This window comes from Rhinichthys klamathensis, unplaced genomic scaffold (genome assembly GCF_029890125.1).
Source record: "Rhinichthys klamathensis goyatoka isolate OS25496 unplaced genomic scaffold, OSU_Roscu_1.1 h1tg000436l_1, whole genome shotgun sequence".
Lineage (NCBI taxonomy): Eukaryota > Metazoa > Chordata > Actinopteri > Cypriniformes > Leuciscidae > Rhinichthys > Rhinichthys klamathensis.
In genome coordinates this window covers 1,421,262-1,437,850 of record NW_026606932.1, presented here as the reverse complement: position 1 = coordinate 1,437,850, position 16,589 = coordinate 1,421,262, and the positions used below count along the sequence as shown (strand labels likewise).

The 16,589-nt window shown below is 41.3% G+C and overlaps 1 protein-coding gene and 1 long non-coding RNA gene across 2 annotated transcripts in view; both read left to right on the top strand.

Annotated features, from left to right (window-relative positions):
- The window catches only part of LOC130071256 (SH3 and multiple ankyrin repeat domains protein 3-like), a 136,965-nt gene extending 123,278 nt beyond the window's left edge, over nt 1-13,687 (top strand). The window contains 6 exon segments of the mRNA XM_056235951.1: nt 750-830; nt 1,539-1,559; nt 2,486-2,607; nt 2,971-3,076; nt 3,360-5,820; nt 12,993-13,687. Coding sequence (XP_056091926.1) covers nt 750-830; nt 1,539-1,559; nt 2,486-2,607; nt 2,971-3,076; nt 3,360-5,820; nt 12,993-13,542 — 3,341 coding nt within the window. The 3' untranslated portion in view covers nt 13,543-13,687.
- An 898-nt stretch (nt 13,688-14,585) lies between these two features.
- On the top strand, nt 14,586-16,040 carry LOC130071296 (uncharacterized). Its single transcript, XR_008803991.1, has 2 exons — nt 14,586-14,887; nt 14,970-16,040. It is a non-coding gene; the product is annotated as an uncharacterized LOC130071296 (long non-coding RNA).
- Nucleotides 16,041-16,589: the final 549 nt, after the last annotated feature.

The window sequence follows — 16,589 nt, the reverse complement described above, 5'->3', positions numbered from 1 at the left end:
CAAACTATCACACACTACTGATGAAATAAAAACGGAGTGTCTGTTGTTAGTTTTGTGGCTATATCCTCCCACACACACATACAAACTCACACACAGATTCTCACAGTTTAAATGCACAAACCCAGGCCTTGCTCCTGCCAGAGTTGCCATGGTTACTACAATGCATGTTTGAAGTAAGTATTGCATTAGTGCCTTGGTATTTCTCTCCCCATCTCTCTCTCTCCAGAGCTCTACTCCGGTCTGCAAGGTTGTTAGCTGAAGGAGTGAGGAGTTTTACGCTGATGTTATTGAGACAACAGAAGTGTCTGATCTCCTGGAACTCTGTTCGTTTTCTTGGTGCTTCCTTTTATGCTGATTGGGAGTTTATATCATGCTTTGGCTATAAAGCGTCAGGTTTCGTTTCTGAGAGACAAAGGGAAACTCGACCACCCTTTGGGTTGTAAGAGAATGAATGTGAAATGAAGGATTTTGGGAGACAAGTATTTCTTTCTACCATCCATCAGAGGGCTACCAAGAAAGGAAGTGGATTTATGGACGCGTACGCACACAGGAGATGTCTGATAGTTACATGATTCCAGAGAGAGAAAGACGGCAGCATAGAGTTTAATCGTGGTGTGGCAGTGTGGTACATTGTGATCTTCAGATGAAGATGGTGAAAAAGCGCTGGCAGCTGCCGATGGGCAGCAGCCGTGAAGGCCCCACGCCACACCATCACATCTTCTCATCTACTCCTTGCCTTTCCTCCACAGCGCCCCCGCCTCCAAAAAGAGCACCCAGCACCACCCTTACCTTGAGGTCCAAAAGCATGACCGCTGAGCTCGAAGAGCTAGGTAAGACATCCTCGAACAAACACACACACACTAGTTGATTTGTGGAGTTGAATAGTTTTTCTAAATTTCTTTAGATTTTTTTGTCTTAGAGTTTATTCATAGGGAATTTTAGCATGCTAACAGTTTACTGGGCTTTAGCATCCTGTCAGGGAAGTAAATTCATCACTGTGAAAGCCAACAAAACACCGCTTCTGTAACAAATCCACTGCCTTCAACAATAACTTTTAAAGCAATTGCTGTCGCATTGCTGCCATTATTATGCATATTATTTCTGTACAGTATAAGGTTATCATTATTTTAACTTGTATATTTGTTGAATATCTCTCATATATCCTATTGGAGGAATGCATGTTCTTGGATTCAATGTGCACAGTCTTCCTTATAATTAACTAGTTAGATTATAAAATAGTCGATTATGAAAATAGGTAGTTTAACACATGCACACACTTGGATGCAACATTTTCTGTCTGTCTTTCTCTTCCTCCCTGTTGCTCTTTCTTGTTTATTTATTAACGGTGTCATCTCCCTCCTGCAGCCATTTGGGCTGTTCGAAACATCAGCTGTCTTTCTCTCTCGCTCAATCTGTGCTCTGAATTTACTGAGTTCATTACACACACTTACGTTCACACACTGAAACACATATCGCCAAACATTTGCTGCTGGGAGACTTTAATGGAGAAGTGTTCTGTACATTTATTTCATGCTCAGCCTCTAGGAGGAGAAGAGGGGGTGAGTTACACATTACTGTTTTTAGAAACCGACAAAATCACAGCAATATTGCTATATCATGTGCATGCAACCATCTTCAGCTTGCTCACGCTGGAATATGCTTTATTTAGCTCTGTTCCAAAACCTAGTGAGCTGCCTACCTAGCCAGCTTTTTTGGGCGTTCTCAACATGAAGGCAGCTAAATTATGTTGTCTTTATAAATACCTGTTTTGGATGTCACAGAGAAATAGAAAAAGCTCAAATATTAAAATTACCATTCTATATCAACTTATATCTATTAAAATAATTGAATAAATTGAATAAAATAACTTAATAAATATAAGTATCAGTAAAAAATGATAGATAAATTAAACAAATTTCATGCTTATTTGAATATCACACTCTTAGGGTAGCAACATGTGCTAATGCCAAACTCTATGGAAATGCATTGTGAGTTTTGCCTTTCATATGCGTCATGTGAGGAACGCTATGTGTTTGGCATGTGGAGTGTCCCAAATGAGTCACTTATCAGGTTCTATTTCAGTTAGGATGCTGCCTTAGGGACCATTCACACAGGAAGTATTCTCTATCCATCTGTGTTTTTTTTTTTAATTGTATTTCTTTGTAAACATACCTTGCTAAACTTCAAAAGAACAAAAGAGTGCATCCAGTGTGAATGGCACTGCTCAATTAGACAGTATACAGCAGGCAGATCTATAGGTTGGAACTGAGCTAGTGTGTCATACTACACCTTTTGCCATAAATGAGGAGCAATGATGCATTGTGTTAATTCACTTTATGGCATTAAGCATTTCCATTTCATATTTACTTTGTTATTATTTTATTTGAAAGCTTGTGATCAGATATGATTCATATTACACCTTTTTGAGTACTATTTGTGTGGATGTGTGTAATGAACTTTGTTTTGTATGTGTATTTGTTAACAGAAAGGCTAGATGAGATTTTGGCCTCTCAGGAGACAGTACTGAGGCCGAAGGTAGAAGACTACAGAGCAGCCACGGTGAAGCAACGTCCTACCAGTCGCCGAATGACACCAGCAGAAATCAGTGTAAGATACAGTATGTGCACACACACACTCAAATGATCATAAAGTGTCCCATTTCAGCTGTATTGACCAGATATGTTGTCTGTATACAGTGGAGTTAAAAAGAAAAATTTAAAATGGAAATTTTTCTAATTGAAAAACTGATTTTATGCAGGTTCGATGCTGGACTAATATACCAGTATAATTTCACTGTATATAAGCATCTAAAACTCAACATGCTGTATGCTTGTTACCAGCTATGCTGGTACTTTTAGCTGGGTTAAAGCCTCTTACAATAACAATGGCAAGCAGAAACACTCTGTTGATAGTATGACATCATTTTTTGCTTTACCTTTTAACATATATGTCTTCTCTGTTTTTGTGCAGTCTCTTTTTGAGCGGCAAGGACTTGCTCTTCATGGTGCTCTTCATCCAGCATTGGAAAAAGCCCACATGCAGCTGCCGAAAAGCATGGCTAGAACAAAGTCTTTTGGTAATATATATAAATATTTTAAATACAATGTTCTATTAAGCTCCTTAATTTCATACAGCAGTGAAGTGTTACTGTATTTTGATCCACAAATCTGAATGCATTGAAATGCCATATTTTAGCACACAGTAACATTAAAGGAACGTTACAGTTATGGACACACAGTAATGTTAAAGGAAAGAGCAAAGACCAAATCTGCAAAATATTGCACACTGGTTTATCATCCAAGCTCAAACAAAACCCCAAATACATTTTTATAGATCTATCTGTCTGTCTGTCTGTGCAGGAGCAACCGAAGAGGATCGACTGTCTGCCCTAGCAGCGGAACACAGGTTTCCACGGAGCTCCTCCATGACGGACAGCCTGAGAGACAGCCATAGTATTCCTCCACCTCCCCAAATGGCTCCTCCACCTCCCCCGTCACTTTACTATCTAGATACTGGACCCCCTCCTTCGTTCTGCCCACCTCCTCCCCCTGGCCGCATTCATGACCCCAGCCGTTCCAGTTTTAAACCAGGCTCTGAGCCGAGACTGCATGCTTTGCCACAGACAATGTCCGCTGAGCTTTATGAGCCGCCTCGCCATGCCTCCCACATGGAACGGCAGAAGAAAGCTCGCTCCATGATCATTCTGCAGGACTCCACCCACCTCCCCGTAGAGCCTACTGACATCCCCAGGCCAGGTCCTATCTCAACTCCGCCAGAGAGGATCAAGCGGAAAGGTCGAGTCATCGATAACCCCTACGCCAATGTGGGCCAGTTCAGCGTAGGCCTGTTCATGCCGCCTCCCAGCAAGCCACAGCGGAGGAAGAGCCCACTTGTAAAGCAACTGCAGGTGGAAGATGCTCAGGAGAGAGCCTCACTAGCACTGGCATCCATCCATGCGAGAGAGCACTCTCCCTCTGGACGCCTAGCTGCCCACCACACCAGCAGGGCTGATTTCTATCATCATCAGCAGCAGCTGTTGAAGGAACGCAGTCAGGCTCAGGCTGAGGGATTGTTGCAAGGGAAAGGACCTTTTGCTGCTGCAATTGCTGATGCTGTGAAAGACCGGGAACGTCGTCTGGAGGAGAGGCGGAAATCTACAGTCTTCCTATCTGTGGGCACTATGGAGGGCAGTTCAGCACCACCCCCAGAGGCCCCCTCACTCACACCATCACGTTCTGTCGATGAACGAATGCTCACACGTGAACTTGGTCAGTTGCCTCCTCCCGCCTTGGCGTTGCGTCCCTCTCCTGGGGGCACCACCTTCATTCACCCACTGACGGGCAAGCCCCTGGACCCTAACTCTCCATTGGCACTTGCGCTGGCCGCAAGGGAACGAGCATTAACCTCCCAGAGTCAGTCCCCTTCAAGCAGCCCTGAGCCCAGAACTAAACACGAAGCAGCTGGAGGGGTGCTGTATATGGAGACCCAGAGCAAAGAGGCTGAGCGGTCAGAGGGTGAGGGGGAGTTTGCCTCGCCTCCCTTTTCCCCTGCGGCAAAAAGAATTTACGAGACCTCCGCCCCCACCAGCAAAATTCAGTGGGGAAGTCCCATATCCACCAGGAAAGAGTTAGAAACAAGGACAGAAAGGAAGGATGAGAGCAAAATTGAGGACAAGAAAAGTATGATCATCAGCATCATGGACACATCTCAGCAGAAAACTGCTGGGCTTATCATGGTTCATGCAACGAGTAATGGGCAGGCTGTGGGGCCCAGCCCAGAGCACAGTGTCCCCTCTCCTAAGGCATTGTCAGAGAGCCCAAAACCCATGTTGGCCGAAATAAAACGCACCAAGTCCCCTGGTCCTGCTGCTCCTTCAATATCAACCCCACCTCCAGCTTCCCAGCCATCTCCCAGCCCACCCTTAGATAAAACTCTGGCTCAGGGTAGTTCCGAGGAGGATGTCGATCCCTACACTGTCACCTTGCCACCTGCCATGCTCTCCTCGAGTGATGAGGAGACGCGTGAGGATCTCCGTAAAATTGGTGTGGTTCCTCCACCGAATGAATTTGCCAATGGCCTTCTTGGAAAGACACCTGTAACTGCAGTACCTCCTGTTCATACGTTGGGGCAGACAACCCCTTCTGCCCTGCCCTCAGCTCCACCCCCACTCCCTGCCCCTCCAGCAGCGGTCGCCGCCGCAGCAGCACAGGTTCCCGCTAGCAGTGGCCCGCAAGCAGCCTCAGGGAAGCCATCTGAGTCCCACCTGGGCCCAGAGTCTGCTGCTGACTCCGGGGTGGAAGAGGTAGACACTCGTAGCTCCAGCGATCACCACCTGGAGACCACGAGCACCATCTCCACTGTCTCCAGCATGTCTACACTGTCCTCGGAAAGCGGCGAGCCCACGGACACCTACACCACCTACGCAGATGGTCAGACGTTCATTCTTGATAAGCCGCCAGTGCCTCCAAAGCCAAAGCTCAAGTCCCAGCTCAGCAAGGGCCCGGTGACATTCAGGGACCCCCTGCTTAAACAGTCATCTGATAGCGAACTGCTCTCACAGCAGCACGCGGCTGCGCTGGCTGCTGCTGCGGGAGCCTCAGGCCCGGCCAGACCCCGCTACCTCTTCCAGAGACGCTCCAAGTTGTGGGGGGACCCTGTGGAACCCCGTCCGCTTTCGGGGGCAGAGGAAGGCAAGCCCACTGTGATCAGTGAGCTCAGCTCAAGGCTGCAGCAGCTGAACAAGGACACACGCTCACTTGGGGAAGAGCCACTTGGAGCTTCACTTGACCCCGGAAGGAAATCGCCCGTGGTTGGTGCAAGGTAAGGCATGAATCCAGAAGAAGAGCAAACGCAAATCAATTTCACAACCGAAACACCCATGAAAATAATTTCAACACATTTTTAAAGCAACATAGTAAAGGGAAAAAGAAGTTGTTTATACTGCTAATGCAAGTTTCCTATTGGTTTAATGGCAGTGAGAACATTTACCTTGTGCAATTCTTTTCCCAAATCTGACTAACGATGTTCAATTTAAACTCACAGTTTGTATTCAGTAATATTAAATAAAAAGAACATGCACAAGATATAATAAACATCCTCGTGAAAATGACATGCCCCATGAAAATGACATGCCCCAAAGCATGCCAAAAAAAGCAAATCCAGAAATATTAAGTGTTAATGTTTAACATGCTTTCTTCATTGAGATGTTTGGAGCCCCAGAACTATCTCAGCATTCGACAACCACTGGTAAGTAACGTTGAACGGCCTCAGGCTGATCTCAAAGCTGTACCATACAATCCGTAGACAATAGTTACAGTGATATACTGTAGACATTTCTGTAGATCCATAAATACACATAACCAGAGCTACAGGGACAGTTTGAGTTAAAACTATTAATTAGAATGAAGTTGTCATATAAGAGCTCAAAGGGCAATGCTTTTTCTGTCTTGATTTTTAAAGCACCAGCTTTGTACTATTTTGCTTATATCCTCAAATACAGCTGAAGTCCTTTATATCCCAACAGATGTGACAAGGACATGGAAGACAGTAAACCTTAGCTTTTAGCCACTAGGGTAAATCAAATGTCATTCCTTTTATTTTCTATTGTTTATCAATCCACTAACCCCATACTCAATCACTTTTGCTGACATTACTCTTGGTTTTATTAATAAATTCTGCAGGTTCTTGTGTTCCTTTGTCCACCCTGGCAAATTAACAAAAAAATATGCCATAGTGCATCCGGTTTGGTCATCAGTTTCGCTATGACACCTTCAGTGTACGATACATGATACAACTCAAAAGACATTCTCAATTCCATTTAGTAGGTTGACTACATTGACATGAATTGGATTTTAACCATGAAGTCCTTCTTTAAGTTCCCGTCTTTTGCCATTTGGGTGTTCACAAGGTAACAGATGGCCTGAGGGCATGCACCATCTCAGGCTTTGACCTTTCACCTTCCAAACTCTGACACATCTAACTTAGTGAGCTTTCCCCTGCAGCCTGCTCCTCTGTGGCACTGTGCTAGCAGTATGCATGTGAGTCAAGGTGTGACTGATGTTTTTTGCAACATCCTACAAATATGAATGTGTTGTTTGACCCATGTTACTCACAGTACTGTAGTGTTTTGAGATAAGTTACTCCTTAAAACTCATGTTTGCCCAGCCCCTGTGTTAAGACAATGCTATTTTATTCATAAACCAAATTGGATTGTAATAAATTAAATTGTTTAAATTATATTTCCCATCAGAAAATCCAACATAAAACCAACATAATCATCAGTGTCATAAAGGCGATCTCTCATTCCTCTCATTCTGCATAGTCGTTTAAAACGTTTCTTTTTATTTCCCATCATACAGACATGCTGTCCAAGCTTACTGTGCTCACTGAGTGTTTCATTTCTGTATCTTTCTGACACTTTCATCCTTTAATCATGCTAACACAGTGACCGCTCCGGCTTCTTCTTAGAAAAATGGTTGCTCATGTAGTTTTATGCATTGTTTATTTTTCATACATATTTGTTCATTTTGATTTTTTTTGCTTAATTTTTGTTTCATTTGACCAGAACGGCACCTTACCCCAGACACAAGATGTATTCAAAGAAATACTTGAATTTCACATCATCATTAAAAAAAAGTCAGTCATTATTGGTAATGTGTATATGTGCATCTTCAACTATTGAAAGCTGACGTCTGGGGATAGCTGCGCTCTGGTCCGTGTCACTACGCATTTGTTTTGCATTCGATTGACATTTTTGAGGATGTGATGTGTGTGGTGTTTGTTTTTTGTTCTGTCATGGACTGATGCTAACCGACCGCTCTCTCTCTCTCTCTCTCATTGCCCCCCTCCCCCCTCTCTCTCTCTTTCTTTCTTTCTCCATCTCCCCCTCTCTCTCTCCCCCCTTACTATCTCTTTATTTCTCTCACTCTCTCTCTTTGCATGCTACGCTGCTCTGTCTAGAGCTGAATCTGAGGCTAAGCCCAGAAGAGCCGGGCACCTGTGTAAGTGCGCATGAATCATCTCATCTCTTTTTTCTGTCTGTTTCCACACCTCTAAGTCAAGCCCTGATCATCATCCACCCCCTCATCTACTGACCCGCCCTATGCTAATTTGGCCAGGCCCCCTCTGCTTAATTGTCCTCAATCATCAAGTTACACAGGCAAAAGGATTTGATCAAATCAGGTATAGGACATTTGTTTTCCTTTAGATTTTCCATAGGCTGCTTCTACAGATATGATAGATAATGATCAGAGCTTGCATTCATATTGCTAAATAAGTTCTGTCCTCTTCACCCAGATGCATAAATATGGTTGACTTGGCTATTCACGTAAAAATATCAAATTATGAATTTATATAATTATATAATTTTTTAATCCTAAAATACTTATATGTTGGATATTGTAGGATATATATACAACATATTAATCCTATAATATGTATTTAAAAACGAATACATTATATGTAATTTGAAGGTTAAGATGTTATGCGTGTCTCTACATCTGTCTTCTGTCATCTATTATTTCTCATGTGGTGCATGTTTGGTTGTGCTTTCAGTGTTCTACTATAAAGTGCTCATAAAATCTGTGTAAATCTAGACACGTTATACATTTCATTCAGATTTCATTCGAACTCACGTAACACCCCAGTCATTATCTTTGATTGTTTACTGAGTAATTATGTCTGATCTTCACTTCAGTGCTCACGGAGGCAGGTTTTAAGTGGAAAGAGAGTTTCTCTTGCCTATTACAGTTGTACCGTGCAGAACTTTAACTAGAAGATTAACCTGTTAAGCTTCAAGCCCACTATTGAAAAATCCCCAGAAATGACATACCCAAACTAAAACAGATACAGTTCATGAACCCTTTGCACTAAAAGCACAAGTATGATCTCATTTGAAAGCTGACACTTGGTTGTTTATTGTAAATGTAGAATTAATTATTGTCATAATGAAAAAAACAATTTTAAATAGCTTCAAAGTTTTGTAAAGTTATTAGAAATTTATTTTTATGAAACATCTTCATGAAAATAAAATTGAAGTTGGCCCTGGAGCAATCTAGAAATGCACTGCAGCTAAAGCCACATGTCTGACCATTTTATATTTAAAATCTGAAAATGATAAGTATAAAGCTCTGTATTTAGTTAAATGTTTTTCAAGATCATGTCAAATTACTTTATTTTGATTAGACTCTATTAGCAAACTGATGTTTAGTCATCTTCTGAGTCATCTATTCAGTCTATTGTCTCTATTGTTTTGTGGTGCCCCATTCAGTCTCAGTCTCCCCTGCACACATTTACACCTCTCCAGACTGGTTATTATGGCTCTAAATATGCATTTCTTTTGTCTGCATTATAGCTACTAACGACTGGCTATTCACAAGCTATTCATAGGGTTTCAAACCCTAATTTCTTTTATCAAAGTTCTCACTAAATATTTGAAACTGGTATCAAATGCACTGAAACATTTCAGTAAGCATTCCTATTTAGAAAAAAATCATAAAACAATAACTGCTCGTGGCAGGTGCGCCTGGGCTCGCTAGCATGTTAGCTTAGCACACCATCAATACACGACCATTTATGAGATTAAAACTATGTTTGCGCTCCAAACTCACTATAACGCAAGTCTAGTGTTTTAAATAATCTTCTGTGATCTAACTTGGCTTCAGATAAAAAAAAAATCAGACAGAAAATGTATTATTTAGTGTTCTGAACGATGATGAAATCTATATCGATTAGCATTACATTATAAATATAATCTATTATTATGAAATACCTGGCATGGCTTGAAGAACACAGGTAACTCAAATATCATTGCAATCATGTTTATTGTCTTCAAAACATCTTTATCTGCATGTTACAGCGATCTCTGTACTTTCTGTATCACTCAGTGACGTCCTGGAATGTCACATGACTATGGGTCTTCTTCATGATCCATATATGGACTTTTATTGGACATAATAGCGCCCCCATGCTATTGGTATGAATGGAAAACACAGCACATCTCAGGAAGAAGCGATCATTATGATTACATCGACGCATTTGGGTATAAATTCAATAAATATTATTCCTGTCTATAGAAATATGATGTGAATCTATGAGAATATATCAATATTTCTCCACATCTGCACATTGTTGAGCTAAAAGCCCTCAGGGACGTTGTTTTGTGAATCGCTATCATGAGGACAGCACGGAGTGTTTTTTATGAATGGACCAGCTGACGCTCATAATTCATATTAAAGGTATCGACTCGTTTTTTTCATTTCATAACTCCTGACACAAATTAAGACATAACTGTCACTATAAGTTTCTCAGAATACAATAGTGGTCAAATACTGAATCTTGAGTCTTATATCTTTTTAATGATGTATAGTTTGTCAAGGTATAACATTAAATCTGATAGTATATTTGAACTAAATAAATAAAAAAACGCTTCAGTGCGCCGACGCTCTGGAGAAGGTTAAGAGGTTAAACACACTTTCAGTCTTGACAAGCTTAATAAATGATTTTAATGCCAACAGCTGAAATAAAAAAAATTATTATGTATATGCATTTGGTCAACTATATGTTTAGTTTGTTTCTATTTAACTCAATTTAACTAGAACATTTTAATAATAAGGTCCCGTTAGTTAACATTGGTTAATGCATTAACTAACAATGACCAATACATTTGTTAAAGGGGTCATATAATGGTACATGCACTTTTACAAGTTGATTGTACTGAAATGTGTGTTGGCAGTGCCTGTACACAACCATCATATAATGATAAAAATCCATAAAGTGTTTTTGTTTTAATCTCCTTAAATGTTTTCCCCTGCCTCAAATTGAGCCGTTCGTTTTTGTGACGTCAATAAAACGGACGCCCCTCCCACAATTGTTGATGTTCCTAAATCCGAACCGCTGAAGACGCAGTGGCTGAGTTTTGTTTTCGAAGGGAATATTCCCCACGATCAACGTCAATGCTTTCATGTTTGCGCGAATCATTTCTCACCACCAGACTGCTTTATAAATGAGGGTCAGTGTAAAGCTGGTTTTGCTAAGAAGCTGCTCCTGAAAAAAGAATCGGTAGCAACTATTTATGTCCCTGCTGCACCTCCAGAAGAAGTGAGTGTAAAGTTTTATTAACCTTTATATTAATCTTTACAAATCGCGAAAAAAAGTTGTTCATGACCATTAGTTGTAACGTCATTGAACTAACGTATACATCAGTAAACACATAGCGTTCGTATCTCACTTCTCTACCCTGCCAGTGCATACAAAAATAGATCAAAGTGTCAAAAGTGTCAAAGTGTCAAAGTTACGTTAACCAACCATTCAGAAACGTCCTGTTCGAGCCTTAATTGTCGAACTTCTTTGCGGCCGTCATCTTGTTCCGTGTCTGACTCCGGTTCAAACAGATACGGTTGCACAGATGTGTCCTCAGAGACTCCCGCTGCCATTCTTTCTCCAAAATATACCCTCAACTGTTGTCAAGGCAACACTCCATGAAATGCATGAAAGCATTGACAGCCAGCAGCCATATCACCCTGTAGCCCAAGACTGGTTGCCCACTAAAGCTAAGCAGGGCTAAGCCTGGTTAGTACCTGGATGGGAGACCTTCTGAGAAAACCAGGTTGCTGCTGGAAGAGGTGTTAGAGAGGCCAGCAGGGGCCGCTCACCCTGTGGTCTGTGTGGGTCCTAACGCCCCAGTATAGTAATGGGGACACTATACTGTCAAAAGAGCACCGTCCTTCGGATGAGACGTTAAACCGAGGTCCTGACTCTCTGTGGTCATAAAAAATCCCAGGATGTCTTTCGAAAGAGTAGGGGTGTAACCCTGGCATCCTGGCCAAATTTGTCCAGTGGCCTCTGTCCATCATGGCCTCCTAATCATCCCCATGTATATATATACCAATTGGCTTCATCACTCTGTCTCCTCCCCACCAGTAAGCTGGTGTGTGGTGGGCGTTCTGGCGCAATATGGCTGCCGTCGCATCATCCAGGTGGATGCTGCACATTGGTGGTAGTTGAGGAGATTCCCCCTTCTATGTGAAGCGCTTTGAGGGTCCAGAAAAGCACTAAATAAATGTGATTAATTATTATTATTATTATTACTCCACGTGCATTGTGTCAAAACGCCAGCAGAACAGAGGGGTGGAGTCAGCGAAGCTCATTATCATTTAAAGGCATATGCACTGAAACGGCGTGCTAAAAACAGAGCTGTTTTTGACCAGGTTAAATTAGTGTTTTCTTAAAATACTAATGAGAATTTTTAATAAAAGTATATTACAAAGTTTTCATTTTAGACCCTAAACATTCATATTAACTTGTACAAAAATGGCATTATATGACCCCTTTAAAATATAATCTTTGTTAATGTTACTTAATAAAAAATATAGTTAGTAATTAGTAGTAGTAATGTATTAGTAGATTAATACAGTACATGGTCATGTTAATGAATGTAGTTAACTAATTTTAACAAATGAAACCTTATTGTAAATTGGTGCTGATAGTTTTAGATATTTTCACTGAAGAATCAAAAAAGACATTGAAACTCATTAAATAGTCATTTTTTTGTGCGTAAATGTGGTGCATTTTCGGAAGGAAACTTAAAATGTTAGTTCTATGACAAATATATAAACTCTAAAAACAAAACTCTATATTAACTCTAAAAACTCTAAAATTAAAGATTCGGTAATTTAGTTTTGATTTCACTCTGTATAAACTTGATCATGCATGATCGTATGAGATATTCTATCTATCTTTGCTCCACAGCTCTCTAACACCTTTGCACTTCTACTGTTAGAGCTTAAACGCGTTAATGAAGCATCTCACTAACACTAGTTTAATACATTTGCCACGTCTAACTCAAAGCGTAGAGTCCTAACATAGCTGATGCTGTTACTACAACTGGGCAAGAGAGCCACTGAAACTCAGGACTCATACCTGCCATTTCTCTCAAAAAAAAGTTGACTTTCATCCTCTCTTCCTTTTCTCTTTTCTCTGTTCTCTACTTTTAGACTCTTCAGCAGTTTGGGGGAGCTCCATACTATCTCTCAGAGAGGCTACGGCACCACCTACACCATCAGACCAGGCAGCCGCTACCCAGTGACCCGGCGGACGCCCAGCCCCGGTTCCCCGGACCGCTCAGATCCTCTGGGACCCATCCGGGGCTTTGGCCTGGCCACTTCTCCTATCACACCCCCCACCATCCTTAAGTCGTCTAGCCTCAGTCTCCCTCACGAACCGAAAGAAGTGCGTTTCGTCATGAGGAGCTCCAGTGCGCGGAGTCGCTCTCCCTCTCCCGCCCCTTCGCCAGGCATGCCCTCCCCCCTGCTCGCCCTTCGGCCGTTCCACCAGAAGCCCCTCCACCTGTGGAACAAGTATGACGTAGGCGACTGGCTGGCCAGCATTAACCTGGCCGAACACCGGGAGCGATTCCAGGAGCATGAGATCGAGGGCTCCCATTTGCCCGCTCTGACCAAGGAGGACTTCGCTGAGCTGGGTGTGACGCGCGTCGGTCATCGCATGAACATTGAGCGCGCTCTTAAACTGCTGCTGGAGAGTTGACCAAGCGCCTCCCTCTGCCTGTAGCTAGTCTCCACACAGTTTTCCTTTATTTTCTTATTTGCTTGTCTTTTTATTTTACTTGTGATTCTTGAACTTTAAAGCCAAAGTGTGTCATTTTGATGTTAAAATACTTTCTCCTATCCCAGCTTAAAGGTGGGGTATGTGATTTGGAAAACGACCGGCAGATTTTGAAAATATACAATTCAAATGGTCCTACCTTCTTTCCTCCAACGCCGACTCTGACTCCACCCATTCGAAGAACATGGAAGCGCAATCATGCACGAGTGAAAACTCAGATGCGCGAGAGATTGTAATGACGATTTACTACTAATCATGGAACTGGCTTTACTGACGAGATGCGCATGCGTCACAAACTTTTGAGTATGCGCACGACGGGGGGTCACGCGCGCTGGGGGGAGGGGGGTGTGGTACAACCGTTTGATTGACGGACTTACTGTCCAATGATTCTGGTGGTCTTGGAAATGATTGGCTGGAGTTTTTTCGAGTCCTGCCCGTTCCACAGATGATTAAATTGCTTAATTTTCATTTCAATGCTTCTAACTCAGTGGCTGTAAGTGGGTTAGGAATAGGATTTCAAGTTATTTTGAAAAAATGTACAAAAAAGAGAATCACATACCCCACCTTTAATATTACCTTCAAAGCGTTGCTCTGATCATTTGAGCATCCCAACCAATCCGACACACCAACATTTGCAAGGTTTGTGCAAGCAATGGTACATTTGGGAAACAATTTGAACGCAATAATTCATTTTGCCATTTCTGATTGCCGCAAAAATGACACACTTCAGCTTTAAATAACCCCATTATTCAGTAGCACCTCAATGCAGTACATGAGATCCACGGGGAGGAGTCGGATCAAGATCCAAGGCGTGGAGATGGGTAGGATTAGGGATTAGGGGTGGGTTTTTAGGGATCAGGGGGCGGAGATGGGTAGGTTTGGTATATGTAAGGTGGGAGGAGTTGGATCTGGATCCGACTCCTCCCCGTGGATTTCATGTTCTGCAGTGAGGACCATCTCCCATTATTTCCTAAATCTATCATTGGTAAAGTGGGTGTTTGCTCCATGCCATTTTTGTAGCACTATGTTAAGCCCCCTCCCACATCACTGCCAGCATCAAATCACATGTGTGCTGTGTGTTTGGGAGGGGATGTGAATTTAGTGATCAAATTGACTTTGTTCACACTGTACACAAATCTGATTTTTAGGACTGACTGATGAAATCAGATCCGCTTTTTCAGGCAGTATAGTCAACATTCAGAAACGAAATCTGGAATCATGTTCGTCATGGATTCTTGCCGTGGTGCTGAACTCATGATTCATTGAAGTGTTTTATGCATTTTTGCAAATGCTGAAACCACTCAGTCGTTCACTCATTTACTATTCACTATATAGTTGACAAAACTGAGGGTATACAAATTTCATACTGAATTAGGAAAAACTACTTTAAATTCACACTGCATTTAAATCAAATTTCAAACCACCCGCAGAACATATGTAGTTTGAAAATTCCGATTTCATGTTTAGCGACAAAAATACACCAAAACGTGTCTTTGTCTGAACAAAGCCCACGCAGAACATCTCATAATTGATTCTTCAGTTTTATTAGCATGATAAACACCCACTAATCCCGTAATCCCAAATCCATTTTCCCCCACTTTACTATCTGCTTCTTACCACTGCATCATTAATCCAGAAAAAAAAGGAGGGATGCTGTTGAGAAAAGGAAGTTCAGTTGCCTTTCAGAGTATTTTTTTAGGAGTGGATGAGCAGACTGGGCGTGGCCGGATCCTCTCTGTCTACCACCTGCCCCCTTCTGGCTGAGGGACGTACTACACTGGGAGAATGTTTAACCAATACTAGTGGCTTTTTTTCATAATCAGACTCTTACTTTGGGTTTCCAAAGGAAATATGACATTAGATAGAATATCTCAATGTATTTAAATAGCTTTGAAAATGGAGAGGGACAGCAAACAGAATGGACTGTGCAAAACTGCACCTGTCTCTCTCCCTAGATGATTTATTCCACCAATAATTTACTCATTTTTACCAATTATATACATATATATTTGACAGAAAAAAAGTATATAGATATATGAATATAACATTTTTGTCATAAATATAAAACTTATATATGATATTATATACATATATATAAAGACAAAAAACACTCTTGAAGATGATTTTTTGATGGTTATCCTTTTATGATGGACTGTAGCATGAAACGTTACATCACCATACGAAATGACAGTTGACTGGTTTGATTGATTTGCATTGTACCACCCCCTTTTTTGCTTTTGTTTTATATAGTTTTACAGAACCTGGTCTTCCATCTTTTATTGAACATCCCACAGTGGGGTGTAATGCTGTGTGTTCATGTTTGAGCCCTTCACACAGACCACTTTTGTTATTTTTCGTTTGTAATTTTTCACATAAAAAAAAAGTGTTCCCAATACAGTTACACGCTTTCATGCACACAACCACACTAGTTTCTTATCCAAATATGACTTTGCTAAATCAAAAGTCTTCTTAATCTGGTAATAAGAAATTCTGAATAAGAAACTGCAATAAGTGTGCGTGTAAGCGAGTGTGTGAACAAATGTGTGTGAGGTGTGCATGACAGAACCACTGTGGGACGAGAAACATCTGTAATATTGCAGCTTATCTTGATGGTGATGACTGGTGTTCAACATCTCATAAACAAACCAGAAGACAGAATCTATAATTGTAAAAGTTTCCACCGTATGGCTTATATGGTAACCTGCTGTAAGCAGCATTTGGCTCATTTTTTTTGGCCTTTTTTATTTCTTTATTTAATGTTTTTTTTTTCTCCTCATAGGTGGATTTTGTAGCTTGTGAAATATGATGCTTAGAAGAATTTTTATGAATTCATTTAGAATGAATTTTAGAATGACAATTATTTAAAAGATGAAGCTAAGGACAAAAGATTTAATGAAAAAACAATCAGAAAAAAAGCTCAGAGATCCTGCAGCTGTATATATGGTCAAATGACTAAAATATTTGCTTTT